Raw genomic sequence first — 26,292 nt, 5'->3', positions numbered from 1 at the left:
CTTTTAATTCGGGAGTTTCCACCTGTGACTTTGGCTAGATGGTGTTTCAGTTCCCTTGCTGGGAAGCCCCCGTCTCAGTGCCAAGCACTGCAGCAGTGATGTTTTGCCCTTCAGTTCCTTCATGCACAGTGTCCAGGTGCTTGTTGGAGGGCTGGTGGTGAGGAGCTTAGTCCTAAGATAGGTGCAGTGGCAGGCCCTGGGACTGGCAGCCAGCTTGGGCACATGGCAGCCAGGTATCCGCCTCCTTTGTCTTTCTCATAAGATAGTGCATTCTTATAAATCTTTTTGCCTCTCTCTGCTCATATTCCAAACGGAGTTAGCTAATATGTCACAAAGTACCCTAGAAAGTGCCTTGAGGCACCCTTCCCTGGTCAAGGGCCTGGGGGTACGTCAATGTGAAAACTAAGTTATCTCAGGCCTGGTAGAGACCAGGATCTGCTGGTCACAATGCGTTGTACCTCCCAGGCCTGTCCTCAAGGAACCTGTTCACTGCCACCTAGTGGCTATGATCAGAGCCTGGTGATGATAATACCAAGGTCGCCGGTTTAATTCCCAGGTGGGCTATGTGAGCTCTTAAGGTCCTCTCCAGCCTTACTTCTGTGACATGTAATAGGGCCTACTGTGTCCACCTATGCCAGGATAGCAGGGATCGATTAAATCCATCCTTCCTTCCTTCCCTCTCTCTATCTCTTCCCCCCACCCCCCATTGCCTGTCTGCCTGCGATCCTGGTGTAACTTCCCTCGGTGTACAAAATCAGCGTAAATGACAGACATACGTGTGTGTCCAGCTGATGTCTACCGTGCCTTTTGGATTCCCTAACTTCCCTGCATCCTGCTGGCAGCGTTTTTAAAGCAAAGGGGAGCGGGGAGAATCCAAGCTGTAGCATTATGCAGTTGCGCAGGCTTTTAGAAACCCAAGTCTCTCCTAGGAATTGGGTATTATGCTTACTCAACAGTGCATTTTAATCACTTGCGCATTTTCTCCAACTGGTACCGTTCCCGTTCAGCCACCTGCAAAATGGAGCTCTGAGCTGTTCTTCAGTTGGTCACCTGGAAAGATGGGGATGCCTTTTAAAATAGAACTGTCCTGTTTTCTCCGCACTCATCTAACACAGATGTTTATACAGTCATCAAGAAAATGTACTCATTGAATTTGGGACTCTGCAAGGAAGCTGTTAACCCACGTTGAAATGTTTTGATTAAAAGCTCTTGATGCACAAGGAATGGGGTTAAAATGGGAGCTGATTTGCACACTTATGTAGACACGAGTGCTATAAATTGGTGGTAGCCAACCAGCCAAGACCTTTTGTGGGCTCCCCTAGAGCCATGGTGCTCAACCTTTTTGGTTCCAGGCACGCCTCTGTGACTCAGTTCTGAATGTCACAGCACACCAGTGGAGACCCCCAGCTTACAGTGGACTTGTCATCTCTTTCTACTTTTGTCTCACAGAATGTAGCAGGGATGAGACCAAGAGTGTTTTAAAATAATAAGATATATACATAAATGAGAACAATGCCCTTGATATTCTTATGTCACTTATGAGATGCCCCTATTATAGAATTATTCTGGGTAGTTTAAAAACCACTTAAAAGGCTAGTTCCCATTATTTTAGGTGGGATTTTTCTATCCTAATCGCAGCAAATTTAGCCTGGTTTGCCTTCTATCATACCCTGTGCTATTTGCATTGGTTTCCATTTGCTTCCTTGGAAGTGCTTTCAAAGTGATGTTGGACATGCTTCTGTGGTGCCCTTTGCCAGCATGCAGACATATCTGGTTCTGCAGAAGTAGGTAATAGGGTATTCAATGTGTCCCTGGTTTGTACCATTTCTTATGTGCCTTGTATGTCTATATGAACCAGGCAAAGTAGCCCAGCAGTTAGTAGTTTTCTGTTATAAAGATTTCTTGGAGCCACCCTCAGTTTGATTGGATTGTTACAAGAGCAACCCCTTCTTGCAAAATGAGAAACAAGCCAAGGTGTTTACTTATCCAGTGAAGTCATTGGCCATCGCACTGCTACTTTTGCTTTCTCAGAGCTCGTGAGATCTTTCCCTGTACTCACTGCACACAGCATTGCAGCTGCACTTGGCTGTGGATGATTTTCCAGTCCAGTTCTGCACCCACCTCCTGGAAACAGAGGCTGCAGGGCAGTTCCACCTGGCCACAGCAGCAGCAGCACAGCAGCCGGGGGATAAATCCATAGAGCAGTAAGTCGTTCTCAAGCGGTTTCTCTCTAGGCTGCTGCTGGCAAGTGGAACTGTCCAGCATGCTTCTGTTTCCAGGAGGTAGATACAGGCCTGGACCAGGAAAGCATCCCCCAGCACCAGATTTACCCACTGCTGCTGCAGCTGCTTTCCAATCCAGCTGTTCATGTGCTTCCTGGAAAGAGGGGTAAGGGCACTTTCACTTGGCTCCAGCCATCTCCATTCGTTTCCATTTGCTTCCTTAGAAGTCCTTTAAAAGTGATGTTTCAGTGCAGCTGTTTAGGGCAGCTGAGTTGCCTGTGTCAGCACGTTCTGTTGAATCGGTGCCATCGGACTGAGAAGAGCCTGCTGGCCCACCAGTCCATGTCTGGGCCACGGAGGATGGCCTCTTATGCAGCAGTAGCATCTGAGCTTGCACACTTCTACCTCCTTCGTACTCCTGTCACCTCTAGGAGCTGAGGGGTGAGAACTAGACTAGTGCAAGTTGGTCACTTGACTGCATATTTTTGACCAGTCAAAGATTATAGAAATGTTATGGGGAGTACATTTTTGGGGGAGTTTTCTTGACAGAAATAGGATCTGTATTGTTTTTTGACACATTTAGTGGAAACTTTGTGCTTTTTCTGTGTGTTATTTGACTGTATTGGTAATTTACAATTTTTGACCAATATTTGACTGGTCAGTTGATCAAACGTTATTTGTCCAGTCAAATACTCAACCCTGGTGAGAACTTAATACCCCCGACCTTTGGAACTTGACTAGTAGGGCTGAGTATCTGAGTGGGTAAAGCAGAGCTTGACTTCATTGAGTTGCAAGTGACAAGTTGGTGCCAGGCAGCAGGAACCTCAGGCCTGGAGACCTTTGGTCAAAGACTGCAGCATACCTTGGGGGAGCACAGGGGAAGGTCTGAAAGGTGGTGAGCTAATGAAGGAGATGTGCTGCACACTGGGGTTCCTCTTTCACTAAACCCTTCTGCAGGACAAGCCCCTTGCCCTAGTCCTCACTGCCTGGTCCACAGGCAGCAATTAGTGCTCCAGCAGCCCTGGGAAGAGAGGCTGCTGATTTTAATTAGGCTTCTATTGAGATCAACCATAGAAAGAACAATTATTGATTTTAAAAAATGCCCCCGATTAACTGTTTGGTCACCTTATCTTCGCTTCCTTCTCATGTAGCTTGCAGCATTCCACCATCTGAAGTGTTTCATCCTGATGGGTCTGGTTGGGGGGCCAGAGACAATGGATCTAGCATAATGCTCTGTAAATAGGTAGCTTTGCCAGTAGTACAGTCTGCGCCGCTTCATTTTCTTCTCTAAACTCCATTGGGTTGTTCCTGGTTTAAGGGGGAAAACGGGCTGGATGAGGGATGGAGCAAGTACCACAAACCTGGGCTGTAATAGCAGCCAGGCCTCTGCCTCTTGGAAAGGAGGAGATGGAAAAAATCAACTTAAATCCTATTTTGGAGTAAAATAAGCTGTAGTCTGAAGCTTGTTGCCACATTGGGCAGTCCTCAGGAGTGCAAGGAGAAGTCCCAGTGGATCCTGTCCAGCACCTGGCTCTGCTTTGGGACCAGGCTGCCTTCCATGCAGGGGCTTCTGGTACTGGAGGGGCTCGCTGCTGATGGCTTACGGCCATTGCTGCCAGCATCAGAGCCAGGCAGCTCGCCTTTCCCATCGCAGGCTTCGGTCTGAACTTGTTTAGCATTAGGACCCAGTGAGTTGGCAGAATCGGTGACAAGTCTGGAGCAGCACTAGCGCAGAGTGAGTCTCCATCAGCTGGGCTGGATTTCTGTATATCCCTGTATTAACGAAGCCTCTCTCAGAAAAGGCTTTTCTCCCTTTCTGCGTGACCTGACGGATCGTGGCGTGGGGTGCGTGGGCATGGTGGAATCTGCTGGGATGTAACCACCACGTTCTCCCCGAATTGCTGCTAGCCATGAACTGAGACCATCATTTAAAAAAAAAAAATCATAAAAATAAAGAGGAAAAACAGCAGCAGCATGGCCCAGAGCAAGAGACACACGTACAGCCGGGTAAGTTGGGGGGAGGGAAACTTATTTGCAAACTCCTTGGATCCATTATGCTGTGCATCACCCCTGCAGTATATCTCTATGCTATCTGTTGCGGTGAAGAATAGCTGTATTTTTAATGTGAAATCTAGATGGTGTTTCCTTTGCTGCTCCTCTTTTCAGTATTGTGCCTCTTGGCTCATAACAATATCTTCATGAAAATGTACGGGAGGGGTAGGTAATGTATCTGAATTATATTGTTAGCTGCTCCTTTTCCATTTAAACAAGTCTCTCTCTTGTTAATTATTACTGGTAATATAATGAGGTGTCAGCTGAGCCTCCAACGATGACAAAATCTTTTGAGGGCTTTTCAGCACAAGGATTCCAGGCTGCCTTTCCCCCCCTTGCTTTGTGTCTCCTGTCCGATTGTTCTGAGAGATGCTGGAATGGTTTCTCATACTTGGGAGCCCAGGCTTTTACCATATTGCAGTTCTCCGTGGGCTGGGAAGTCGGCAGCAGAACTCAGACTGTGTAATGGCTTTACAAGAGGCCTTTCTCTGGAGTTTCTTTCTTTGTCATTCGGTTGGTTTCCTGGAGCACAGTGACATTCTGTCCGAGTCGCTTGGCCTTGCAGAAGGGGGGTCGTGCGTTTTCAGGCTTCTCTGTTACTTGGTGCTTGCCAAGTTGGCAAAACGCTTGCTAATTCCAGGTTGATGGCAGCCACCGAAGGGCCGTGGTTCCGTCTTCCTTTGGCTTCGCAGACCCTGAGGGGGGAGAGAGCGTTGCCCATGCTTCGCCCTACGTTGAGGTCTTTTCAAGCCCCCTGCAGTGTAAATGAACGCAAGAAGGTAGTATGCAAGTGCACTAGCTTCCCAGGAAGAGCATCGTTAGGGGCACTGCCCACAAGAGGAATGGTTGGCTCATTTCTGGCATCTAATTCAGTGTCTCTGTTCCAAGTGACTCAGTTGCTTTTGTGTTTCATTGCTGCCACCCAGGCCTGGTCAGGTGGCAGAGGTAGCAGGGGTCACTGTGCGTCGCATCTGCCATTCAGGACAGAGCTAACGATTGGGTCAGGGCATGCAGCCGGGAAGTAGTTTGAACAGCTTTGTAAATGGCCAAGGCTTGTGAGCCTGTGCTTGTGCTGCAGAGTGCTCCTCCTTGCCTGGGTCCCTGTTACAGCCCACAGCTCTTGGAAACAAAGCCTCTGAGCATGTGAATGTGCATGGCCCGGTTTCTGGGAGACCCGTCTGTCCTTTGGGCAGGGTCACTGCATGTCTCATCCACTATTAGCCTGTTGTTTGGGGTCAGCTCCAGCAGTGCTTGAAGCAGGGAGGCCTGTGTGCATCCAATGTGAACTAGGTTTCGCTCAGAGTGCATTTTCAGACTACAGTGTCAACAAAGCTGAACCTGAGTACCCTTCCGGACAGGCTTGGTTGCGGCCCTCTTTGTGGTATCTTAATTCTGTTGGTCAACGCCCCTCGCATGCTAACAAGGTCATTCTCATGAGTGATCTGTATAAAATGTTATTGGCAAATTGGAGGCGGTCAAGCCGTTTGCATGAAGTGCTGTATTAGCCAGCATTTCCTATTAGATTTCAACTTTTTCCCCCTTTTAATTTGGGTTTAGCAGTCACAGCTTTAGCATTTGTTCAGCTTGCCAGGTTTGGTGAGCGTTTTTGCTGCCTGTCCTCCCGTCTTCACCTCCCCCAAATCCCTCAGAGCACATTTCACTGTTTGCTTTTGTGTGTTCTAGCAAAACCGCGTCGGTGCAGTAGTGGTGTGCGCACAGAGGGGCTTCAGCCCAACAGCACCTTGCTGCTTCATCTACAAGTCTAACAGCAACAGATCCACACTGCTGAAGATCCTGTCAGATGAGACAGCAGCCACCCCCATTGTGTCACCAAATGATGAGTCTGTTATTAATCCTTGAGTAATCTCCTCCTTTGAATGAGGATGGCATAGCAGTCTCACATATCCCATATTCAGTAATAATGAGGCTTCATGCAAACAAGGACTAGCATTATTTCCAGGGCTTTTCTTCCTCCACTTGTGTTTGGTCACATCTTACATCTGAGGCTAACAGGGTTTTAGCATGCAGTCATGAATCTCGTCATGGGTGACTCTCAGGGATGCGTAGCTGTGTTCAAGGCTTACCTCCAACTTTTGATCTTGGCTGTGAGTGACAGGTTCAAGGTGCAATTAGTCAGATCTGCAGGTAGGAAGCTGTTGTCATGTGCTTGCCTAATGATGTGATTGTGGCTTCAGAAGAACACAGTAAATATTCGGAGAGGTGGTGGGCTCTGCCGACAGCACTGAAATCATCAGGGCTGGATGAAACAGAGCGACTTACACGGACACTTAAGTCAGAAGTTACTTGAAAACAAACACATTTCCAGTGGTTTTAACTCTGCATGCCTCATGTACTCCCACAACTCTTCCCTCCAGGTTTAAAAGGTGTATAAATCCAGCCTGTGAAATGCACCAGGTAGGCATTTCTGAAGAGTGAAATCTTCTATGTAGAGAGCAGGTAGGCAGTGAAAGTTATTGCCCGGCTGCCTTGCTTGTATGTCTTGTCCCTGACCAAAGTATGCTCTCCAGGCCTCTTCAGCCATTGTTTTTTCTTCTGAGGTTGCGTGCATGTCAGTGCACAACTGAGGGGCAGCTCCTAGGGTGGAAGAGCTTTGCTGGCCTGCTGTAAATCATGAGAAGGCTGTTGGGTAACTTGAGGGCTCCGAAACATGGTCAGAAGGGATGCTGGCTTCTCGGAGTAGCAGAGCTTTCCACAGCATAACCCTTTAACAGCCTAATCCCCACCCTTGGCCAGCCCCTGCCCCTTAGCAGCAGTTGTGGTCGAGCTGTCCGTGGTGAGGCCTTGGTATGTGCACGCGCACAAAAGGGAATTTGTCCACGCAAGAAGGCGGGGAGTGGCTACTCCAGAACTTAGCCAGGGGATCAGCTCCTCAGTGCAATTGCAGAGCCGGGAGTTTTGTGCACAGGGGGTCGGCAGGTGCCCAGGCCTCGCCACGCCTCTCCACCGCCTTCCCTAAGCAGCCAGCTGGGCAATATGGGGAGAGGCAGCAGCCACCCTGTGGAAGGAAGGGCCTCACTTCTGTCAAGGCCCCCCTCACCTGTCTATCTTAAAAGGCCAAAGGTTCCTCAGTGCACAGCATGCCTAATTTGACCTGGTGTGTCCTCCTAAGGAACCCCAGCTGTCAGAGATCCAGCATTTCCAGGCTGGACAGGGAGGAGGGGCTGCCTTGCTCTCCAGGCTCAACTCAGGCAGCTGAACCCAGGAAGACATTGCCTCAGTGCCCTTCTTTGGATGCCCTAAAGTGGGGGCTTTTAGTCCTTGAGATCAGATGCTCAAGCGGATTGCTTCCCAGCTCTCTCAGTGGCCTAGTGGGGAGCACAGAATAGGGCTTAGAGGCAAGGTCAATAGTTGCCATCAGTTATGGGAGATGCTGCCCTGACTGAGCTGGTTTCCTTTGAAGTTAGACCCCAGGTTGGTACTAGGTGCTTTCCTTTTGGGGAGTAAGAAACCACCAGCAGCGTTGGTCAGTGTTAGTCAGCAGGCATGACCTTGGGAAGGGACCCTGTAGCACTGAGCAAGAATCAGAACCGGCTTTAGCCTGTTCCCAATCCAAAGGAACCCCTAGAAATGCCAGCACAGAAGATGGTGTTTGATGGATTGGCGCAGTACAGCTTATTCCACCAACTTCTGGTCAGGACAGCACAGAGCAGGGCTTTGTCTGAAGCATCTGACTAGGGTCCTGATGGAGACCTATCTCCATGCTTCCATTTTTGTCATCCCACAGAGTTCTGCCATATTGCTTGCAGGTGACAGCTTGCTTCTCCTGCCTTCTGGTCATTGCATTTGATCTGACGAGTCCTCCCAAGTATCTTCCAGGACTGATACTGGCCTTACAGAAGAGGGATGTTCCCTTCTGTCTCCTTTTGGACAGCTTTTCTGCTTGGGGCTCTGCACAGAGACCCAAAGCACATGGAGCTGTAGTTCGTGGGATCTGCTTTCAGGATAAACACAGAAGTCCCTCTAGCCTGGCTTGATCAGATAGGTCTGGTCTCAGAAGAGAATTAGCAGGAGCTGAAGATGGCCACAAAGAAAAATGCGGAGAGCTGCAAACAACAAATCCAGCTCTTACTGAGAATGCTAGTAAGACCTACCCGGTAGTAGTGAAACTGGGTCTTGCATCTCCTGCTCCTCCTCTTGTTCCATGTGTTACCCAGTGGGACCCTAATCTGTGCATCCTTTAGTCCCTCAACTGAGTGTAGCCAGATTCTCTCTTTCTGGAGGGCTCCATGAACTAGAGAGCTAAGCAAAGCAATCCTTGAGTCAGGTGGCACTTTGGGTTCATGGAGGGGATCACTCATTCCCTCTAAAACTAGGCCCTGTGGGCAAGCATGGCATCCGCTAGTTGGGGCACAACAGTTGGCTGTGGGTGGGAGCACTGCTGTCTCCATGGACAGCGGGTTCTTTCTGCAAGGAAGGACCACTTCAAATAGACGTTTGAACAGTTCAAACAGGGTGCTCTTGTTGCCAAGAAGGCTAACAGCATCCTGGGCTGCATAAATAGGAATGTTACCAGCAGATCAAGGAAAGTGGTTCTTCCCCTCTATTCAACACTAGGGAGGCCACATAGAGCCCTGTGTCCAGCTGTGGGCCCTGCACTACAGAAAGGATGTGGACACATTGGAGAGAGTCCAGTGGAGGGCAGTGAAAATGGTTTGGGGGCTGGGAGACATGACTGGTGAGGAGAGGCTGAGGGAACTGGATTTATTTAGTCTGGAGAAGAGAAGACCAAGGAGGACTGAACAGCAGCCTTCACCTCCCTGCAGGGGGGTTGCAAAGAGGATGGAGCGGGACTGTTCTCTGTGGGGGGCAAGTAACAGAGCAAGGAGGAATGGGCTCAGGTTGCAGCAAGGGAAATTGAGGTTGGATATTGGGAAAAACTTTCTCCTGAGGAGGGTGATGAAGCACTGGAACGGGTTACCCAGAGGGGTGGTGGAGTCTCTGTCCTTGGTGGTGTTTAAGACCTGGGTAGACAAAGCTTTGGCTGGGAGGATGTAGTTGGTGCTGGTCCTGCTCGGAGCAGGGGGTTGGACTAGAAGTGACCTCCTGAGGTCTCTTTCAACTGCCATTGTGATTTTTATGATGCTTTCATAGACCTTAGAGAGTCAAACAGCTCATTCTCCTAGGAGACCTGGCTAGACAAAGCCTTGGCTGGGATGATATAGCAGGGGGTGGTCTAGATGCTCTCCTGAGGTCCCTTCCAACCCTCATTTTCTATGCCTTGGTGAAGGAATCCTTGACGGTTGACTTCCATTCCACTCCACAAGCCATTAAGCATGGCCTCGAAAACTTGTTCTGCTCTGAAAGTGCTACCCTGACCAAACCTCAGCACAAGTGTCCTATTTCCTATGTGAAAAAGTAGGTCTGATCAAACTTAGTTTCATAGTTTCATAGTAGCTAGAGTCGGAAGGGACCTAGGTAGATCATCTAGTCCGACCCCCTGCCTTGGCAGGAAAGAGCCCCGGGGTCAGATGACCCCGGCAAGGTGCTCATCTAACTTCCTTTTAAAAATCCCCAGGCTGGGAGCCTGCACCACTTCCCCTGGAAGCTGGTTCCAGGCCCTAGCCGCCCTGACGGTGAAGTAGCGCCTCCTAATATCTAATCTAAACTTACCCTCCGCCAGTTTGTGACCGTTATTCCTGGTCACTCCTGGCAGCGCACGGGGGAACAGGGACTCCCCCAGTACCTGCTGATCCCCCCTGACCAGTTTGTAGCAGGCCACAAGGTCCCCCCTTAACCTTCTCTTGTGGAGGCTAAACAGGTTCAGGTCCCGTAGCCTCTCCTCATAAGGCCTGCCCTGCTGACCCCTGATCATACGAGTGGTCCTCCTCTGAACTCTTTCCATATCGTCCACTTCCCTCTTGAAGTGTGGCGCCCAGAACTGGACGCAGTACTCCAGCTGCGGCCTGACCAGTGCCGCATAGAGGGGGAGGATCACCTCCCTGGATCTGTGGATGCATGACAGGGTACGGTTGGCCTTCTTGACTGCTTCCCCACACTGCCGGCCCATGTTCATCGTGGAGTCAATGACGACTCCAAGATCCTTTTCCATCTCCGTGCTGGCAAGAGGGGAGTTCCCCAACCTGTAAGTGTGGTGCCAGTTCTTCTTCCCCATGTTCAACACCTTGCACTTATCAGTGTTAAACCCCATCCTATTCGCATCCGCCCACCGTTGCAACCTGTCAAGGTCAGCTTGTAGCCTATTGCACCCTTCTAGTGCACCCACATCCCCCCACATCTTAGTGTCATCAGCAAACTTGAACAGGGTGCTTTCTACCCCGTCATCCAAGTCACTGATGAAGATGTTGAACAGTGCGGGCCCGAGGACCGAGCCCTGGGGGACCCCACTGCCCACGTCCTTCCAGGTCGAGAAGAACCCATCCACTACCACCCTCTGGGTGCGGCCCTCCAACCAGTTGGCGACCCATTTGACCGTGTGGGCATCGACACCACAGTCTCCCAGCTTTTTGATGAGGACAGGGTGAGAGACAGTGTCGAAAGCCTTCCGGAAGTCCAGAAAGACTACATCCACAGCAACCCCTGCGTCTAATGATTTGGTGACCTGATCGTAAAAGGCCACCAGGTTGGTCTGACAAGACCTGCCACTGATGAACCCATGTTGGTTGCCCCTGAGCATGCATTCCCCCGCAAGGCCCTCCTGGATGCGTGCCAGGATAATTTTTTCAAAGAGCTTACCCGGGATTGAGGTAAGACTAACTGGCCTGTAATTTCCCGGGTCCTCTTTTTTTCCCTTTTTGAAGATAGGGACCACATTGGCCCTCTTCCAGTCCTCCGGCACCTCACCAGAGCACCACGAGTGCTCATAGAGCCGCGCCAGGGGTCCCGCAATGACCTCGGCCAGTTCCTGTAGAACCCTAGGGTGAAGATCGTCCGGACCAGCGGACTTGAACACGTCCAGCCTCTCCAGAAGTACCCTAACTAACTCCTCGCTAACCCCTGGCCCAGGCGTGTCTCTCCCGGGGCCCGAGGGGGGCCCAGCAGGGAGGTGGCTGAACTGGTCCCTACTTAGGAAGACAGAGGCAAAGAAATCGTTAAATATGTTAGCTTTGTCATCTGGCATGACGACTAAGTTGCCCATCGTGTCCCGCAGGGGCCCCACATTACCCGGGACCCTCTTTTTACCCACTATGTATTTGAAGAAGGACTTCTTATTGTCCTTAATCCGGGAAGCTAGTCCTATCTCCATCTCTGCCTTGGCCCTCCTGACTGCCCCCCTACATCCTCGGGCCACTGTAACATAGTCCTTCTTGGTGATGACCTCATCTCTCCATTGGGTGTATGCCTCCCTTTTAGCAAGGAGACATTCCCAGATGCTCTTAGTGAGCCATGGGGGTTTATGTGCCCTCCTGCTCCCTTTGACCCTTGTTGGGATTACCTCCCTTTGGGCATGGAGGATCGTCTCCTTAAGGAGCAACCACTCACCTTCGACATCTGATTCCCTTCCCCTCTGGGTCCTCAGCGCTTCCCCAACGATCCTCCTTGGCTTGTTGAAGTCAGCCCTCCTAAAGTCTAGGGCTGTTGCCTTGCTGCAGCCCTTTGCCACCTTACGCTGGATGGTGAATTCCAGCAAGCGATGATCACTGTCTCCCAGGTGGCCCATCACCCGCAGCCCCCTCACCAGGTCATCACCCGTGGCCAGCAGCAGGTCCAACAAGGCGTCTCCCCTGGTGGGACTGTGCACCTCCTGGGTTAGATGGAGGTCCTGCACTCTGGCTAAGAACCGACGTGAGCGATCAGACTTGGCTGACTGCTCCTCCCAGCAGATGTCTGGGAAGTTCAGGTCCCCCATGATGACCACATTCTTAGCCCTCACTGCCTCTGTGAGCTGACCTAAGAATTCCTGGTCGAGCTCTTCTCCCTGGTTGGGAGGTCTATAGTAGACTCCCACCGTTAAGTCTCTCTCCCCTGGACTGCCTTTTACTCTAACCCAGAGCACCTCAGAGTGCCCCCCCTCTACCCCCTTGCTAATTAATGAGGAAGTATATTCCTCCTTGATGTAGAGTGCTACTCCTCCACCTTTCCTTCCTATCCTGTCCCTCCTGTATAGCCTATAGCCCTTGACACTCACCGCCCAGTCATGCGATGAGTCCCACCACGTTTCTGTGATCCCTACTATGTCAGGGCTGGTGACAGCTAGGAGGAGGGCGAGTTCCTCCTGCTTCTTCCCCATACTTCGAGCATTCGTGTAGAGGCATTTGAGGCCTCCAACGGTTGTGCCCACTGACCCCCTAGTCTCAGCAATGCCCCGTCCCTGGTTAAGGAGAGTGGTTGCTATTGGAAGACTTCTCAGATGAGACCCAGAATTATCCTTGCAATGTTGGGAAGTGTCCCTTAAAACCATTGTAGCATTCATATGTAAAGTGAATTCAGGAAATATTCTTCAGTTCAGAATCCAAGTTAGGTGTGTTACAAATTTCAGGACAGAACAATTAGATCTGTGCTGAGAAATGGCTTTGGGGCCAATACATAAATTGATCCAAATGTTTCAGAATAATCTTTCAGTCTTTACCCATTGGCAGTCTTTGGCAGATATCTTCTCCATCTCTTCGTGCTGGGGCTGATGGAGATGCTAAGGAGGGGTGCATTATGACTTGGTGTAGGAGGTACAGTCCTGTGAAAATCCTTTTGTCATTGATCTGTGGACCTCGGAAGAATGCAAAATAAGAGCATCTGTCTGTGCTTTCTGGAAAATGTCTTTCTGGGTTTTAAAAAAAGGGTTCACAGGTCCAGTCCACCCCTGGGGACAGACGGCTCATTCAAAATCTGAGTCTTTGGCTGTATGGGGAAATCCTCCCTTGCTTTGCAGGAGAATTGTGATTTTCTCTAGATACGTTTGGTGTTGTCTGTAATTAAATGAGATGGAATTGAACGAGCCGGGCTGTGGGGGCACTTTCAGTTGGAGAGAAGTTCTCCCAGTTGGCCAGTGAAGCTCTTTCCTACCAGCAATGACTGACAAGTCTTTTCCTGCCCCCAAGCTGCTTGACATGCAGCTGTAATAGCTCTGTCAGCTTCAGGACTCAAAGCCGTGGCGTTTTCCGATCAGCGCAGGTGCATTTCTGCTGTGATGGAGGCAGACTCGATGGTCAAGCTTTGCGTGCTGAGAACTGACCAACAGTTACAGCTTTTTGTTTCGTGTTGTTTAAACAGCTTTTGGTGGCAGTCCCTTGCCTGTCACTGGGCACACCAGATTTGGGCAGATTGTAAGCCCTCTGAAAGCCTGAGCTATATGTCTCCTGTTTCTTGCATCTGTTTTCTTACCCTCCAAGGGGCTTTAGTAGAGGCTCAGTCTTCTGTGGCAGAAAGCAGACTGGGATGCAGGCATCAGACTGGCCTTGAACCTTACTTTCCTCAGTGTCTTTCTTGCCTCATTTTAGCGACAGGACTGGAGTCTGTAAGTCCCCTCAGAAGTGCTAATCTGACTTGTAGAGAATTTTATTTTTTACGAGACTGCTCGGTGCCCTTCCACTGTTGGTGGAAACCAAGAAAGATATTAAGTGACTCTCTGCAAATGCATTTCTCAGATGCTTGCAAGTAGGCAAGTTCCTTCTGGGGTATGGATGCAGTGGGTGGGCTTGCAGATTCTGCTTTGTAAAAATGTAGCCACTGCCATTTATGTAGGTTTTGCACCCTGTAGCAGTTGTCTCGTAGGAGTCCAGAAGCTACAGTCTGACAATAATAGTAGATGAAGTCCCCGTTTCAGCGTCAGGATTAGCATGGGGAGGGGCGCATCTGCATTTGAGTGCAACTCTTCTTCTTCAGCATTGGTAAACTGTGCCAAGGCCTCTTCAAAAAAAGGAGTCCTTTGAAACGTGGAGAGCAGCAGACCCGTTTTGGCCAGGGTCCCATCCTGAATACTTCCATTTCTCGCTGTTACCCAGCTGTATTTGAAAATAGTTAATGTTCAAAAAGCCTATTTTAAAGCAACAACTTGCAGTTCCTGGGACATATGGCTCTCTGGGAGTGCCATCAATTTTTAAACCAGTCTCCAGTCTGCCGCCTTCCTAATTCAAAATGTTTCTCTGTGAATCGATGTTAAGAAATAAAAGCATCTGGAGACGTGACGTTATGCAGGCTGGTACGCTGTTTTTGCCTCTGCTTTGCCCAGTTCGGCTCCCATGTGCCAACTGAAAATGGAGATGCACAGGGAGTTTCACCCTGCTGGGGTAGCGGTGCTGGCGCTGTGGCCCTCCTGGCTGGTTCTTGCAACACCCCAATTGAGAACTGCTGTTCTAGAGTGTAAACAGGTGGGCAGAGAAAGAGCGTGCCCACCTTATAGCTGGAGGTGTGGCTGCAGCATGCTTGGGAGTGCCCACGGCAACTTCCATCTCCCTGTGGCAGAGGCAGGTTGCCTGTGTAAGTATGCGGGGTCTCAGCTTTTGCAGCCCATGCTGACACCTGCACCATGGTGTCTTTGCTGATATTCGTCCTCGAGCTAGTTAGATATAGCCTGAGTGCACTGCAGTTGCATCCCTGATTTGCAACAGGGATGTATTTGAATGGTTTGAGGGCAGGTGAGTGGGATATAACGCTTCTGCAGGGAGAACAGCATGGTCCGTCAGCCTTGTCAGTTCCCTGTTTCTTCCAGTAAGGCTTCTGCTGGGGAGGCATCGGGTAGGCAAGGAAGTGGCACTGAAAGAGAGGAGATGGGACAGAGCTAGAAACAAATTTGCCTTCTAACTGATCAAGTGTGCTGTCATGGAGCCTGGTCTTGAAGACTTCTTAGCAGTGTTACAATTCTGTGCATATTGTAATTAAGCCTTGCAACCTCCCTGTGAATTATGCAAACGTTGGCCCCTCTTTACTGAAGAGGTGGAAGACTAGCCTGTGCCCTCGGCTGCACTAGCCAGGCCCACTGGGCTATATGCTGTTGAGGATTAATTGACTTTCGGAGGCCCCACAATGTCAGCATTCACATTTCAGGAGCTGTAGTGGAATGAGTAGATAGGTGGACTTGTCTGAAGTCGGAGGTGGGAGGGAAGGGGGGGGGTGTTTCCTCGTTACAGAGTAACTAGGCTTGTTCAGCAAAGCCAGTAAAGTTTACTGTTGTAGCAGTTACAGGTTTGAAGCTTTTGTGAGCTAAATGCTTTGCCCGAGAAGGGAGAGGTGTCAGGGAAAAGCTATTACCTCATCCAGTTCTCCTCTCTTAAATCATCTAGTTCATCTTAATTAGTAGGTCTGCAGAAACCACGTAGCATGCAGGTGCTACATATACCATCATATACCAGCAACCTACTTGGAAAGATAGGGTCTCAAGGAAGTGTTCCCAAAATAAAAGGGAACACCAATAAAAGTTGGCACGGTCTGTGATTAATGTCTCGACACACTATTAGCTGGTTGGGTAGCTGCAGTCGTAGGAGTGATTATTCAACTTGGGAGCAAGCCTTTTCTTTCCCCTGGATGAGTTGCCCTCTTCTTTACTGAAAGGGCTGGAAGGGAGTGTGGCACAAAGGGACGTCTAAGTCTGTTCCAAGTGAAATGCTGTGCAGTTTCCAGGAAACCTGTGGGTGAGGGGTCTAGCCTCTGCGAGTGAGGCATGGAGGTTGCTGCTGTTTTCTAGATGCATTGCATAGAGCACGTGGCCTACTTTTTTACTCCCCCCTCCTTGCATTTGGCCTTGAAAGGATTTTATGTGGCTTAAAGAAAGGAAAAACTATGTTCTTTTTCCCAGCAGAGGTTCAGGTAATTAGCCAGCTACTGCAATGTGATCCCACAAACGACTGGGATTGGGCTCTTAATCAGATTGCCAAACAAACTGGGCTTTCTTGTTTTCATTAATGCCTGCTTTGCTCCAGTGCCCATTCCTTCAGAGAGCAAAGACCCACTGTTCCCACTACAGCGAGGGTGCGAGAGCTCATAGCAACTCCCAGGGATGCTGCAGAATCACCCCAGTAAAACCCAGCTCAACATCATTGATATGGTGAAGTAGAAAAAGGTTTTGATTTCTGAGAGGAACTTTCTGGGGCCTCCAGCATCATGGAGAATTTGTAGCAGAAGAAACTCCACATCCAGAGAAGGCAGCCTCTTGACACCTCTCTCCTGGCACCAGCCTTCAAAGCTCACCATTTGCCCTGTTCTGACACAGCAAACCCACTGCTCCCATGATCTGCCTTGCCCTTACTTTGGTCCTGTTTGTCCTCCCTTCAGATTGTTTCCCTGGGTTTCAGCTGCTGAGCTCTTCTTGCTCTTGGTTTTTCTTGCCACACCATTCACCCACATCAGGATTTGGGTGTTGTGTTGGAAGGTGTTGCATCCGAGGGGACCATGAATTTGAATCCCCCTTTGAGCATCCCAGTGAAGGAGTGAAGCGAGAACCTTGCTTTGCCCCTTTTCCCTGGTACAAGTGGAGCCAGGATGCATGCTCCAGCACTTATAACATTTGTTTATTTCACTTTTACCTTTTAATCTCTGCTCTTCTGGCAGGATTGCCAGCCTGCCACTGTATCTAGTGGAACCGGCTGACCTGCATAGCTAATGTCCAGCGACATGAATATAGGTTAAGAGGAGATGTCCTGGCCAGCACGATGGCCAAAAGAGACCTCGCGGTTATGGTTGATCACAGGATGAATGTGAGCTGCCAGTGCAATGCTGTAGTCAACAGAGCTCAGCATACTGGGGTGCCTTAGCAGATGCATTGCAAGCAGGGCTAAGGAAGTGATACTTCCTCTCTACTTGGCACTGGTGAGAGCCCAACTGCAGGACTGCCCAGTTCTGGGCACTGCACTTCAAACAAAACATGGGGAATCTTGCAGGGGTCTAGAGAAGGGCCACAAGAATGCTGAAGGGCCTGGAGGACAAACCTTCTGTGGAAAGACTAAGGGATCTGGGACTGTTCAGCCTGGAGAAGAGAAGACTGAGAGGGACTTGGTGGCTATCCCTGAGTGTGTAAGGGGTAAATACTGGGAGCTGGGAGAAAAACTGTTTGCTAGGGTGCCCCAGGGGAGGACAAGGAGCAATGGCCATGAACTGTTAGAAGATGGTTTCAGGCTCCTTAATTCCTATGATTCTATGATTTCTGTGTCTGTGCTCTTGTTGTTTTTTGTGGATCCTCGCATGGGTTGTGGGGAGAGGAGCTCACCACAAACTCCTCAGCTGAACTTCTTGTCAGTGTGCTGTGCTGTCCTTCCAGAAGGATGGTTGTTTTAATTGCAGCTTCCAGTTTGGAGGAACCAGTAGCTTTGCATCATTTCTGCTGCAGATTTCAGCTAAGAAAAGGCTGCTGAGGGTGCCAGAGGCTCTGGCATTGCTAACTAGGCCCTCAGGCAGCGTGACTGGCTGAAGTGGGGCTTTGCTTGGGCTGTGAAATCTGCTCTTGTGATCCTGTTGGGATACAGGGCCATGTTATAATACAGTACATGCCTTGTTAGTGTCCCAGCTGGGGTGGGTTGTGCTGAGCAGTTTTGTGGCTAGGGAGGCCTCCTCTAGCAGGTGCAGGCATAGACCTAAACTGGGATGTGCAGTGTCTGTTGGTGAATGCAGGCTGAAAGGCTAAGTGCTGTGTAGCGTGGACCAGGAGCCCTTGGGTCAGCTGCAAGCCTGCTTCAGGTACAAGCCTTTTGCCCTGCTAGAGGGAAGGTCACATGGCTTCTGCAATATCAAATATGTCTGTAACACCTTGCAGGTTATGGAACTGTTGGGGACGGAGACGTTTCCCATTGTAATTCGTTCCATTGCTTACTATGGCCATTTCTTATTTGATAAAGAGTACTTTTGTGAATAACTCATGTGGGCTAAGGATTAGCTGAAGCAGTGTGTAAGCCATTGCATTATGAATTCTCTGATCAAATCACTACTAGATGCCTAGGACTCTGCTCTGTCCTAGTTGCTGCGTGGAAGCTTGTAAACATGACGGCAGCATTATCAACCAGGCGGCGGGTTTTAATAGAGCTGGAATTCTGCTTTCAGTAAGTGATATCTTGCAGAACTGGTGGTTGTAGCTAGATGGGGGTGGCCACGGCCACTGGAAGAGGAACTGAACCAGTAGACAAGCAGACGGATGTAAATCGCAGTGGCATTTAAATCCCCAAGCAGGAAACCTTGACTGAAATTGTTGGCTTGAATCTTGCTTTTGTCTTGGTGTTATAAGGGTTCATTCTCACTCATTGGTAGAACAAAGGCCATGGTTAGAGATCTGTTGAATCCTGGCAGGTTCTTAGGCTAGCGTGGTGTAGGCATACTGGTTTTTGTCCAGCTGCCTCTGGATTCCCAGCCCAGATGTCCAGGTATCAGTCTGGGGCTGGGTTAACTGGGAGTGAATTAGAATATGAATCCACAGCAAGGCGCAAAGTCATGTCTCTGGATCGGTGGCAAGATGCCTTCACTCTACCAGCAGGCCCTTGTTATAAAACTGCATGGGGCAGTGATTGTACAAGCCAAATGTAACCTTGACGTCAAGGGTGGGTAGTAGAAAGCAGTGCTGGGATGTACTGGTACTGTTGGCTTAAGCAATTACATCACTTTAATGCACCTTTTAATGCAGATTTTTAATTGGTACCGTTTTATTAGAAACTGATGAATGATTATTTGCTAAATGATATTTTGCTAGGGATTTATCAGGTATATTTGGATGAACGCTGCAATGTATAAAAGCATTTAAAAATAATTTAGTGTTTTAACTGCCTTTAAAGGCAATGGGTATCAGAGTGTCTTCATTTATTCTGCCTGTGAAATGGAATTCTTTCTTATACTTAATAAGCAGTAAGGGTCATTGGTAAATTGATGGACTGTGATAACTGGGAGCTAAAGATGCAGATTAAGCACTTCTGAAAACCTGCTTGGTATGTGAGCAGGTCAGGTACTGAATTCCCATGGAAGTTTTTGAAAATCCCATTTGGTGCTTATCTGCATCGTTGGGTACCAATGTGCCTTGAGAAGCAGGGCCAGGTGTCCTGTTTGGAATGCGTAGATCTTGTCCTTTTCCTGCCTGGCTTTTATTCACAGATTGGAAGGAGAAAGCAGTCTTTCTTGCTTTTACCCCTTTCCCCCCAGGCCCTAGTCAGCTTCTGTGGCATCTTGGCAGGAGGTGGCCAGTGGTTTCCCTCAGGGTTCAGTTCTTGGCCCCATGCTGTTCAGCATCTTTATCAACAATTTAGGTGAGGATGTGGAAAGCATGCTCGTCAAGTCTGTGGAAGATACTAAGTTATGGGGAAAAGCAGTCACGCTAGGGGATAGGATGCGGATCCAAGTGGATCTGCACGAGTTGGAAAGGTAGGCGGAGCAGAGCCAGATGCAGTTCAATAAGGGTAAATGCAGAGTGCTTCATCTGGGGAGAAGTAACCAGTGACATGAATATAGGTTAGGAGGAGATGTCCTGGCCAGCTTGATGGCTGAAACGGACCTCAGGTTATCGTTGATCACAGGATGAGCATGAGCTACCAGTGCAATGCTGTAGTCAACAGAGCTAATAGCATACAGGGATGAATTAACCGATGAATTGCAAGCTGGGCTAAGGAAGTGATACTTCCTCTCTACTCGGCACTGGTGAGAGCCCAGCTGCAGTCCTGTGCCCAGTTCTGGGTGCCACATTTTAAAAAATACGTGGAGAATATTGCAAGGGTCAGAGAAGGGCCACAAGGGTGATAAAGAGCCTGGAGGGCAAACCTTCTGAGGAAAAATTAAGGGATCAGGGACTGTTCAGCCTGAGACTGGGAGGGGACTTGGTGACTGTATATAAGGGGTGAATATTGGGAGCTGGGAGAAAAACTGTTTGCTAGGGTGCCCCAGGGGAGGACAAGGAGTGATGGCCCTAAACTGTCAGAGGATGGTTTCAGGTTGGATATAAGGAAGGACTTCTTTACAATATGGGTGACCAAGATCTGGAATAGACTTCCCACAGAGGTGATGCAGTTCCTAACCTTGGAAATCTTCAAGAGGAGACTGGGTAGACACCTTGCTGGGATCATTTGATCTCAGCAGTATTCCTACCTGGAGCAGGGGGTTGGACTCGATGATCTTTTGAGGTCCCTTCCAGTCCTTTATTTCTATGAGTCTGTGATTTTCAGTTTTGAATGGAGAAAATATTCTAAGACCAGATTCGTTGGATAAATGTGATATCTTTTATTAGACCAACTAAATAGTTGGAAAAATGTTTTTTGCAAGCTTTTGGGTACAAATACCATTCTTCAGGCACAGGGAGTATCTGCTTGAAGAAGGGTGCTTAAATCTCAGAACTTGCAGAGAACAATTTTTCCAACTATTTAGTTGGTCTAATAAAAAATGCCACATTTACCCAAATAATCTTGTCTGCATATGTCCTTAGACCAACATGGCTACATCAAACAACTCTAAAGCATGGAAAACAGTCTCTGTGTCTGTTATTTAAACTGAGAGCTAAAAGTAATTTAAGCATGATCTTATCTGCATACAGAAACTGGAAGCACTGACATTTAGACAGTGTAAATACCAGCGCGTGCTCCATTTTACAGACTGAAAATACAGGCAATGCTCTACATGACATTGTGACCTTTATCAAGCTGGAGTTGGCCTCAAAAGTTAATGACAGCTCCCTCCTGCTTCTAGCTAAGTAAAAACAAAAGCATTACCTTGAGGAAGTCTTGTTTGATGTGGCATTTTTAGGTAAATGATTGTAATGGGTTTTAGTAGCTTTAGGTCCTGGTATACATTGTTAGAGATTTAAAGTGATTTTGGGAATGCTTGCTTGCTTTTAAAGAAAAATGGAGGAATGGTGTTTTTTATCCTTCCTCTTTTCAAATGGAGGCATCTGCTAGAAAGGTGCTTTTTCGCCTCCCCTACACCAGAAGTGAATCTCTCACTGTGGTTAATTGTACCTAAATACACAGACCACTTGAAAAGACAAGTTCAAAAGCTGCAGTGCATTTAGGAGAGTGTTATCTCGAAAGCATGAGTTTAATGTGGCCTGTATTTGCTGATTGTTCTGTATCCTGATGTAGAGTTCAGTTGAAATGCAATTGGATGGTCTGGCCCACTGATTGCTTCTGGAGTGCATCAATAAATCAGTGAAGATAGATAGGTGCTTTCACTCTTGGCCTAGAGAGATCATTTTTTCCACTTAGAAAAGGTGTAGGAAAGCAAACTGCTATTGGTGAGGGGTCTTTAGGAACTCAGCAGCCCTTATGGCAGGGGTCCCTTTTGCTGTTGCCCAGGAATGCTGCAATTAAAGCCTCTGAAACAGTCATCTTGTACTTGCAGAGATGATAGAAGCTGAACAGTGCCAGGTGTTTGGGGTGACACCCCTAGTGCCTGTGGCTTCCTGTCAGTCTCTTCCAAAGCCTCAGCGGACCTTCCAAATATGATGTAGTGGGTGTGGGCTGTGTGTGTGAGGTTTGCTCCTGAAAATAATGAACAGTAAGAATAACACTTCTGGGAACTGGCCTGTTTGCCTGAGCAACTTCCTACTTCCCACCTGGCTTGACAGCAAGCCCTCAAATGGAAGATGCTAAAATTGCATCAAGCCCTGTTGTTCCATGCAGTTGCATGGAGAATGGGACCTCAGCCCCCTAAATCATTTCTTTTGCCATTTTTCAGCAGGCTTTGTATGTCGACTTGCTGACCCTTTTGTCTCTTTCTGTTTCTCTAGGCATCAAGCACTGGAACCAGGATGAGTGTGGAAGCAAGTGGCAAGCCCCTGAAAGTGGGCTCCAGAGTCGAAGTCATTGGAAAGGGGTACCGTGGCACAGTGGCTTATGTTGGGGCCACTTTGTTTGCTACTGGAAAGTGGGTTGGAGTCATCTTGGATGAAGCTAAGGGTAAGAATGATGGCAGCGTGCAGGGCAGGAAGTACTTCACCTGCGAGGAGAATCACGGCATCTTTGTGCGCCAGTCACAGGTATGCTGCCCGTGAGCCACGTGGTCTGGTGGGATGTTCGATTGCTAAACCATCATTTATAGCTGTACACGATGCCCTTGTTAGCAAAGAACCTAGGTTATATGTGGGCAAATAAGTTGCTCTCCTTCCACTCATAGAAGCCAGCAGGATGTTCCTAAAGAGTGTAGCCATGCCAGGTCTTCTGTCCCCCAGGCCTGTTGAGAGTAGTGCTGAAATGCTACACCCCCCTAAGTCAAGGCCCAGGTTAGGTCTGCCCTTTGAGTTGGTCTCTGCTGCGGGCATACCTTGGGGTATGGCCACTAGGTCAGGATTCAGTGTCATGCAGAGCTGGCACATTTCTCAGGAGCTGCATTGAGTTCAGTGTGGACCTGGGAATGGCCTTACAGCAAAGCCCCAGTGTGGAGCTGCATTTCTCACCATCACTTTAGTGTTACTGACCCCAGAACTGCACAAGAAGTCTGGGTGGGACTTGGCAACAACAAAGAAAGGTGATTTTAAGTTGAGTAACAGTTTACACTTCACATGTGTAGTTAGTGCCTCTAAAGCTGAGTTAATAGATTCATTCTCTGCGCAGCCGCTGTTCTGGATTCTCCAGATGGGACAGCCACTGCTAGGCCATACATTGCCGTCCTAGCTTCATGGTGAGGCATGTCCCAGGCAGAACGGCTGGGTTAGAGACAGGATCCATCTGGCTCCTTGCCTCTGAGCATTCTCCAGTGCTACATGAGCAGGAAGTAGTTCCTTTTAAATCTGTAGCCCTCTGGGGACTAAGAGGCCAAATGGTGAATGAGAACTCACTGTGGTTGTCCTACCCCTTCCTGGTTGCTCCTGGTTTGACGGTGCCAGCTGGAGTAGGTGGGAGACCAGTTTCCTGTTGCAGTAGAGCCATTAGCTGGATTCTACCAAAGGGTGCTGGGTCCAGATGCTGTCAGAATGTGACACCTAGTTTCTCAGCCTTGTCCCTTGGCCTGCTCAGCTAATTGGGAAGGAAGCTTGTGCTCCTAGGTTACACTCGGAGATTAACTACAGGACCAAGAGGATGGTTCTGCAAAACAGGTGGTCGTGGATCTGGTCAGGAAATGGGCAGTGTCCCTGTCTTTCTGCATCATGCAGTAGTGCAAAGGCCTTATGTTTGCTGGTATGAGGAGTGCATGTGAGCTCAGACACCCACACCCCAGCCTGACAAGAACAGGATGGACTTGTGCTATGCTGCTCTGCTGAATAAAGGCATGAGGGCAGGATGCAGGTCAGCCTGGGCTGGCGTGGGCAGCCAGCCTTGGTATGTGCATCTTGGTGTTGGTGTGGGGGTTTCTGTATCTTCCACTGGCCTTGCTAGCTCTGTTGATGAAATGGTTCCCATGTGGAATCCCAACCTACAGCTGTTCATTTCCTAGGCCGGAATACAGAGTCCCTTAATGTCCAGGCCTGGCCTTCTCTGAGAAACTGACTGCTTTTGCTGCGGTTCGGCTAACAGTCTGCCCAGGGATGGCAGAGGCTTCTGGTAGGCCAGTCACTACGTCTCAGTGCTTATGTCTCTCTCCTTCCTTGTGGCCTATTTGTTGTGCCTTATTTGTTTGCTTTCTCCTTGCCTTCAGCTGAGGTGCCCCCCCATACTTTTTAAAATGAGTTGCTCTTCAGCCACTGTAGTGCAGCTATTTTGCCTCTGCCTCCCCATCCCCGTGGATGTGAGAGGGGTGCAGGTGTGCCTACACAGTGACTCTATTACTGCGCTACTTGGCTGGACAGGAACTTGTGTCCCCCCCAGATGTGAACCAGTGCTTTCATTTGTGATGCAGACTGCCCTGGTGCCAGCACAAACCTCAGAGTGATTGATTGGTTCTTGAAGAGCAAACCCAGGTTGGCCGTTGATCCAGTGGAGTGGGGCTGTCATACCTGGAGCCTTATAAGCTGCCTGCTCTCTGCACTAAATTTTCCCAGGCTCTTCTACAGTGCTTGGCTGGGATCAAGCATCCCCCTCTTTCTAAAAGGTACCATCTGTGAAGCACAGCTCCTCTGTAGTGAGGCATTCCAGTGTGAACTGGGAAGGGAGACAGCAAAGGAGAAGACCGCCTAGAACAAAGCTAGGACATGGAGATGGCACTGGGAGAGCTGGCAGCTGGGTGGTTAAGATCGTGCAGTCTGAGTGTTGGCCTTCCCCCTTCTCTGGATCTTGGCACGAGCTGGAGCTCCCGGAGTCTGGGGGCTGAACTTCTACTCCCCTGTTTTCTCCACCACATTTTTCCTGATGCTGCTAGGGAGCCCGGTGCTGTTGCCTTAGCAATGTCGTCAGCCAAGATGGGAGCTGCCTGCAGGTTAGCGCTCTTCCTTGTCCTGAAAAGAGGAGATATGGTACGTTGTGGTGCAGGGAGCGTCGTCATGCTGCGTGCGTTGCTCTTCTGCTGCTTCTATGCACCAGTTAGAGAGAGAGAAAGAGAGAGAGAGTGGTCTGGACTGTTCATGGATGCAGGAGAATGGGACCCTGGGTTCCAGCTTTCAAATCTGAACCTGCCCCTAACACTTGGACACTGAGTTTTCAAGAAGTAGTTGGAAAAACACTGAAAAGATAAGAAGCAGAAAATGGTGAGCTTCCTCCAAGGGGACTCTGAGCCAGATACACTTCCCTCTTGGGCTCCAGGCTTGAGGTCGGACTTGTTTCCTCCCTGCACTTCCCATCTAGATCACCCTTGAAAAAGCCACTTGCCGTACTTCTGTGTTTTTACACAGCATGGTGCCCTGGGGTGTAAAAGATGCCTCAGGCTGTCTTGTAAAGATTTTCAGGCTGTGTTTTAGGATAACAGAAAGCCGTGCTGGAAGGGACCTCCAGAGGGCATCTAGCATGAGCTGGGATCCTCAGGTCTCGGCAGTTTTGGTCTAATCCATCTCACCTGCTCTTACAAATTTCCAGGGATGGAGATTCCACAGCCTTCCTGGGCAGTGCTGATGAAAGAGATGGACACCTGCATCCTTTTGAGCAAAACAGCTCTAAGAAAACGAGAAAAAGTGTTTCCCCAGGTCCAAATAACTTCCCTACTCTTCTGTGCCAGCCCTCAAACCAATCGGTGCAAATGAGTGCAAACAGCATTTGCACCTAGAAGACTCAGCTGTAGTCTCTTAACTGCTTCAGGGACTTTTAGCTGGAAGGACAGTTCAGAAGAAACCTCGATATCATCACCGTGTGTATCTTACCTGATCCTTCAGGAAATCTGTAGTGCATAGTAGGGCCATGGTTGTGTGCTAGCCGCTTAGAGATGGGACAAGCCTTCAGTGAGCCCAGGCTGCTCTGCTGGTTCTCGGCACCTGGACACCAAGATAAAGTCTCACATTTTATGTGTTCTGAGGGAAGTGGAGGTATAAAAATACTGCTGAGGACTGCTGCAGCAATTACTGCCCTGTGACTGGGCAGCGTGCTGCAGGTCCTGCCTGGAGAGCAGGGGCCCATGTCTGCAAATGTGTGTTCTTGGGCTCTGTGTGCAGCAAGTCAAGGGTAGCAGGTAGCGTATGTCTTGATGAGTTCTTGGCACAGAGTCAAGGGAAGAACTGGTTGAGTTGCTTAGTACCCTGGAGAGCAGCACCATGCAACCAAAGACAATGAGGGTTGGAAGGGACCTCAGGAGGCCACATCTAGTGTAACCCTCTGCTCCAAGCAGGACCAGCCCCAACTACATCCTCCCAGCCAAGGCTTTGTCTAGTTGGGTCTTAAACACCTCCCCAGGATGGAGAGTCCACCTCTCTGGGGAGCCTGTTCCAGTGCTCACTACCCTCCTCCAGAGAGTTTTTCCTTATCTCTAACCTCAACTTCCCTTGCTGCAGCTCGAGTCCATTGCTCTTTGTTCTGTCATCTGCCCCCACTGAGAACAGTCCAGCTCCATCGTCTTTGTAACCCCTCTGCAGGGAGTTGAAGGCTGCTATTCAGTTCCCCTCAGTCTTGTCTTCTCCGAACTAAATCAGCCCAGTTCCCTCATCCTCTCCTCGCCAGTCCTGTGCCCCATGCCTGCAACCATTTTCATGCTGCCCCTTTGCTGAACAGTAGCTTGCTGGAGGAGAGGGGAAAAGCTGACTGGCACAATGCAAATGAGCATGTAGCCCCTGAAAATCAGCTTTCTTGGGTTTGCCAGGAGCCCAGCCATGAAAAGGGTGCACAGAGGACCGGTGTGGTGTTCCTTTGTTTTGAATCAC

The 26,292-nt window shown here is 49.3% G+C and overlaps 1 protein-coding gene across 10 annotated transcripts in view; it reads left to right on the top strand.

The window, feature by feature from the left end:
• The window catches only part of DCTN1 (dynactin subunit 1), a 119,164-nt gene that overhangs the window by 11,013 nt on the left and 81,859 nt on the right, over positions 1-26,292 (top strand). For 3 of the 10 annotated variants that reach the window (XM_090035187.1, XM_090035186.1, XM_090035188.1), the window contains exon 2: positions 21,868-22,116. In XM_090035187.1, the coding sequence (XP_089891313.1) occupies positions 21,889-22,116 (228 nt within the window). In that variant the 5' untranslated portion in view covers positions 21,868-21,888. Of the gene's footprint in view, positions 1-4,014; positions 4,230-21,867; positions 22,117-26,292 lie in introns of those variants that run through there. The other 7 variants (XM_090035180.1, XM_090035179.1, XM_090035181.1 and 4 more) reach the window with 5 other exon arrangements.

The sequence above is a fragment of the Crocodylus siamensis genome, chromosome 2 (assembly GCF_052110815.1).
Source record: "Crocodylus siamensis isolate JL-2025a chromosome 2, ASM5211081v1, whole genome shotgun sequence".
NCBI lineage: Eukaryota > Metazoa > Chordata > Crocodylia > Crocodylidae > Crocodylus > Crocodylus siamensis.
The sequence above is the reverse complement of the archived record's forward strand: the minus strand, read 5'-3'. Positions and strand labels throughout refer to the sequence as shown.